The sequence below is a fragment of the Tachypleus tridentatus genome, chromosome 7, assembly GCF_004210375.1.
Source record: "Tachypleus tridentatus isolate NWPU-2018 chromosome 7, ASM421037v1, whole genome shotgun sequence".
Lineage (NCBI taxonomy): Eukaryota > Metazoa > Arthropoda > Merostomata > Xiphosura > Limulidae > Tachypleus > Tachypleus tridentatus.
In genome coordinates this window covers 96,553,717-96,559,716 of record NC_134831.1, presented here as the reverse complement: position 1 = coordinate 96,559,716, position 6,000 = coordinate 96,553,717, and the positions used below count along the sequence as shown (strand labels likewise).

General features: G+C 31.0%; 1 protein-coding gene across 3 annotated transcripts in view; it reads right to left on the bottom strand.

Annotated features, from left to right (window-relative positions):
- Positions 1-267: 267 nt before the first annotated feature.
- The window catches only part of LOC143256253 (mitogen-activated protein kinase 1-like), a 38,873-nt gene continuing 33,140 nt past the window's right edge, over positions 268-6,000 (bottom strand). Inside the window, exons 9-11 of one of the 3 annotated variants that reach the window (XM_076513214.1) lie at positions 4,978-5,087; positions 3,571-3,728; positions 268-3,484 (exon numbers count right to left, since the gene is read on the bottom strand). In XM_076513214.1, coding sequence (XP_076369329.1) covers positions 3,609-3,728; positions 4,978-5,087 — 230 coding nt within the window. In that variant the 3' untranslated portion in view covers positions 268-3,484; positions 3,571-3,608. Of the gene's footprint in view, positions 3,485-3,570; positions 3,729-4,896; positions 5,088-5,833; positions 5,890-6,000 lie in introns of those variants that run through there. The other 2 variants (XM_076513215.1, XM_076513216.1) reach the window with 2 other exon arrangements.

Sequence of the window (6,000 nt, the reverse complement as noted above, 5' to 3'; positions counted from 1 at the left end):
TCTCTTTAAGAAAAAAAAAGTTATGTTCGTGTGTGGATGTGTGTATATAATCAACTAATATTTTGAAAATTCCTTTGGAATAAAAGCTTTGGAAAACAAGAAATATTTTTAACAACTAATTTGTTCTCACAAAAAATTACCGCAATTGTGTGAGCAATGATATTGTGATAATATATATATAAATTTTCAGTCAAGTACATCTTGTTTGTTACTTATAGTGAATCTTTTGTGAAGTTCAAAGCTCACTCTACTTGACACACTCAGATATGGATGTTTTTAAATATTTTTATTTTCCAACAATATTTATCGTTTCTGCCTTGACACTCTCAACTCGTCTTCAATAATCAAGACAATTTATGTCTAAATTTTAAATCCATTAAAAATTACGAAAATCACACTCAAATATTTGTACCGGAGAGGAAAAAAATTGGAAACCATTGTTTAATTAAGTATTCCTTCTGATATTCTACTAACACATCAATTAAATGAAACTAGAGATCAGGTACAAAATGGACTGATGTCCTGGAATCATCTCCCAAACATTTAACCATGACGTACACAACGTCGGCTCTAGAAGAAAAATATAAATAGGGGGTGCAACAGTTCTTCACGTTTTAAACCCTGAATTAATCAACGATTGTAAGTCTATCATCGTTACTCAAACATGCACATTATTAATAAGTTCCACAAGAGCAATGATAATAATTGAAAAGCTACAAACGAAATCTCTTCTGTTAAAACTCACATCAGAACAAAAAAAAATAATAATAATGACGGAAAACCTTGATAAACAAAATTGTTTCGTCACTTTAACTAGTCTAATTCAAGCTTTGCGGTACAGAATTTATACGTCATTTTTTGTTGTTTTTTTGCCGTGCATTATATAACCAGCAATGTAAAATAGTATTATACAAAAACATCATCATCGAACTAAACTACCAAATATTCACTGTAAGTACGAGTAACATTAAAAACAACACTGTGTTACCTTCTACTAATAAAACTGTAAATAGCTGATATGTTAATATACCTCCTTATTCTCTGTGTCTCTGGGGCACATTAAGATTTATTTAAATGACAGAAGTAAACAGTAGTTTCAGCGTCTGCGACCTCACATACAGTCGCTTTTATCGAAAAATAACTTGCTAGTACGTCCATGGCTTCTCTCACACAGGCATAGATTTACATTTGAACAAACGCCACGTTCTTCCTTCACAAGCATGCGTACGTACATGCACTCCGTTCCTTTTCATCAAATACAAATTAAAATAACTGATCACTAACTGATAATACATAAGATGACTGAAACAAATAGTAATTGAACTAAGCAACAGGTTTACTATTCTGTTGTGACCATTCTAAAACTTCGAATTGAAACATATATCACAACTGACTGACTACCAACAACCAATCTTTATCTTATCCATGCATGGAATACGAAGGTATATGAATAAATATTTATGTATTACGCAGTGAATTCACCTATATTCCAAAAATCGCCTTAACTTTCACCGTATACATAAAACTATTAAATAATATTAACATCTTTTATTGTTCACGCCGAAATCCACGTGCCAATCACACAGTTTAGTGTCGCACCTTTAGGTAACAAAGGGAACTACGACAAATTATTCAAGCATCATCGCTAACTACAGTAAACTTCACATGGAAGGATAGAGTATTCAAGATGGCGTGAATAGAACAGGAATGAACGAATTTTTCCTTGCACTGAATAGTACCGATAAAATCAAATCTGGGATAAACAGAAATGAATTAGATTTCTATAAGCATAATTGTCTGGACTCTCCTAAGTACATCTTGATAAAAGTAAATGAATATCTAAGATAAAATCGTCTTGATAAGGTAGGAATAACATTCACAATTTAGACTAATGGAGAAACGAGGCTTGTGACATCACATCCTCGTGTGAACTTTTTACAAGGTTAAATTTGTTTCCTCCACAATATGTAAGTTTATGAATATTAACATATATTAATTTTTTCTCGTTGAAATTCTGATTATTATAATTTAAATAAATTATAGAACATTACAACGTACTTATGAACAAATTATGTTAACCTAAGCGTTACTGGAACGGCTAAAAGTACTTGCTGGCTAAATCACATTTCAGTTGTACGTTTCTAGTTTATATTGTACACTTGTTTTTACAGCCAAAGTTTTTACTATATACACCGCAAAAATTTATAATACTCAAAGAACTAGAAACGAAATCAACTTTCACAGATAACACAAGGTAAGGATCTTTCAGGCTTAACATGAAATCTACTGTTTTAAACAACAATCTATTAACAGAATTTTCTGGAACGTAATTCCTAAGCGCCAACAGTTAATGAAAAGTATTTCATTCTTATTAAGAATATATTTACATTTTTTACGTTTACTGTGTTACTCTGCAGACTAGTGTAGTGTTAGATTATTTTATAAATACCAAGAAAACAAAACAGCTAAAAAGCTGGTCTAAGCCTATTCTTTGATCTAGAACACGGGGAATTTTATATAACTAAAAATAGTGTCTAATTTACTCTAAGTTAACACTATACAACTCCAACTGCACTTGTGGGTACAAGTTAAATTACTAATATAATAGTATTAAATGTTTCAACATTAAAATAATTAATACGTTTCAGCTCACATGACATTTTCTGTTTTTATACAAATAAGTAGAATATTTCAAAAATTGTAACTGTTTGGTCATGAATCGTTTCTATGTCTTCACTTTGAAGCTGGGCAAAACATGTTGGTTTGATTCTTGTCTATTTATCCCGGTTTTCTGAAGAGGATAACTTAAGATTGAATGGATTTTGGTCCAACTTATAAAACAGGTAATGCATACAAAGTTTCAGGCCTGATTAACTTTTAAAAGTAAAGGTCAAAGTAAAGGCATAGACATTTCATAGCAATAATTTCATAAAACTGAAGACACAATTACATGAAATGTAATAATACAGTCAACACATTTACAGTATCACAAGTTCATCACGTAAACACACACATTATCGAATAAACAAGATTATTTTAAAGAACCTCTTGTCTCTCTTAAAACACATATAAAAACGTTAACAAAATTAACTTTATTTTTCTACACAATAAATTTTTAACTTAAAAGAAACACATTAAATTATACATCTGAGTTGTTGGACTTACGATCATTACAGGTCAGATTTGTCTAAGTTACAGCTTTTCACAATATAACTATTTCCTTCTTTAAAATCAACAAAGACCTGAAGAAACAACTCGGCCGACTAGATTCAAAATAACTTGTGCCAAAGTAATATCCAACTGAATTAAATACAATTAATCTGTGTATTTGCATATTTCAGTCCTGTTTAAACAAGCTTCATTACAACAGAAAAAAAAAATCTAAGAGTTGGCACAGATGAATAAAACCAAGTCTTGAAAACTACCATCTTCTCTTCTCAGTAGTCCAACCAACAATCTTTACTCTAAAAACAATGTCCCCAGACTACAGGAGAAAGAAAAATAAAATTGTAAATATGCATACAGATGACACACACTTTCCACCAAACATAAAGTATAATTTATACCTACCAAGAATAAATGTACTGAATTACAGGATTCTGAAGAACTTAAGGTCGCTGCAGTTTTCCTTTAAACAGTACGGTTTCTTCAAATACTAATTCTTTCAGTTTCTCTCTCGGCAGGTCGTCGAGTTCCATGTCGAGACGGAATGGTTCTTCTGCCACAGGCTGATAGAGACAAATATTAATAAAAATTAAGAATATTTCTAGGATAATTAATCTAAAGACACTTTTACATCACTTTTAAAGTGCTATTAATACAAGGAAGAACAAACTTAGCAGCACAAAGAGTGTCTTAAAGATCATAGGGTAATAAACTGCATATAAATTTCCTACTGACTGACACATCAAAATCAGACATACACACTATATATATTATTTAATTGCACATAGGATTTATAGGTAATTCACATATTTTGTTTAAATTGTTAGTTTTTCTTTGTCACAAGAGCACACTGTTCTCAATTACAAACTAGTTAGGAAGGGTGTGACTTGGATAACTTGGAAGGTACAACAAAATTGTAAGCATAAACACTTGCTGGAGTGGTATTGGGACACACTTGATTCCCAAGGGAAATTTGGAGAGGTTTTGAAGAGGAATAGTGCATCTTGATTGACGTGGACATTCTGGTGTATAGGCCAACATACTATTATGGATGTTATACAATTATCAAATGCACTGCTTTTCTGCTATGTGGCTAGTAGAATACTGAAATTTTAGCCAAATCACTTACACATTGAATAAACAAATGTTAAAGGCATATACTGATTGTCCTTATATATTTATATCTCACTTAAAGAATTCTCAGATAATGCTTCAGACATGTTAAAGAATGTATCATGTTTTCAGAGAGCAATTGACAACTTCCTATAAGTATGTTACTAAACACCAGATGGAATAAGTAAAGTACATCTAAATATCTGTTAAACCAGTGTTTCTCCACCACTAGCATGCAGGTTGGCACTGGTCTGATACACACCCAACTTGTTGGGATTTCACATAAACAACAGCAAAACATGAAAGATTATTCATAAACCAACTGTAACAGTTTGGTATTTTAATAGTAGTCCTCGATACCCAAAAGGAACTTGGCTCTTAGCTATAAATCAAATATGGCTCTTTTAATGTTGAACCTTATATTACGTTAACTGGTAAAAATATAACATTGCACTCAACGTTTTGACTACAATCCTCTGTATAGCTGTAGCGTACCAGAGAAAAGTAAAATAAAATTAGCAGTGTTCTACTTCTTTTACCCCACAAGTACTTCACCTTTGTGGGTACCACTGTTTACCATTCAAAGAAAAGCTAATAGAGCTGGTGTAGCAGACAAACCTTAATATAACTTCAGTTATAATATTCTGAAGTATAGAGTCTCTGGTAACGTTTACAAGTATTTCCTGAGAGAGTAAGTACCTCATCAGCTGGATCATAATACTCCTGGAAGTATGAGTGAGCCAAAGCCTCTTCTACCGTTATTCTTTTGTGAGGGTTAAATGTCAACATCTTGTCTAATACGTCCACAGCTACATCAAATGAAAATCAGCTTACAGTATCTATGTCAGTTAAAACAATATAATAAAGATAAAACATATTTATTCACATACTTTTAATGAGGAAATATTTATAACTTGCAAAAGAAAAGTTAGAAACTCGGGACACCTTTACAAATTTACATGTATTTTAATATCCAAGTCCAGGTATCACTCCAAGGTATTCAGAAGGTTACAGAAACTAATTAAAAACACAATTTATTAAAACTTTCCAGTTGTGTTTTTGGATGATCCTATCATCAGACAGTTTCTCAAGAGTTTTGAATGGGCATGTGCTCTTCTTTAACTTAAATCATCACTAATATATCAAGTTTACCACAAATATTTAGAAATAACATAATAATTTGAAACAATGGAATCTATTGGTCTATTTTGACCATTCCATCCTCTAAACTAAATTAAAATAATTACAAAAGATTTTTTAAAGCTAGCCCTTATCATTAAAATAATTACAAAAGATTTTTTAAAGCTAGCCCTTATCATTAAAATAATTACAAAAGATTTTTTAAAGCTAGCCCTTATCATTAAAATAATTACAAAAGATTTTTTAAAGCTAGCCTTATCATTAAAATAATTACAAAAGATTTTTTTGCCCTTATCATTAAAATAATTACAAAAGATTTTTTAAAGCTAGCCCTTATCATTAAAATAATTACAAAATATTTTTTAAAGCTAGCCCTTATCATTAAAATAATTACCAAACTTTTTCTTAAACTCACTTAAATTTACTGTCTCTACAACATCTGAAGGCAATCCATTCCAAAGGCCATCCACCCTGTTCGAAAAATAAAACTGTCTTGGCTGAAGATGACACAAAACCACACCAAAATTTATATCTGTGTTCCTTAGTCTTACTGTTCTCACTGTTAAATGTGAAAAATATTGA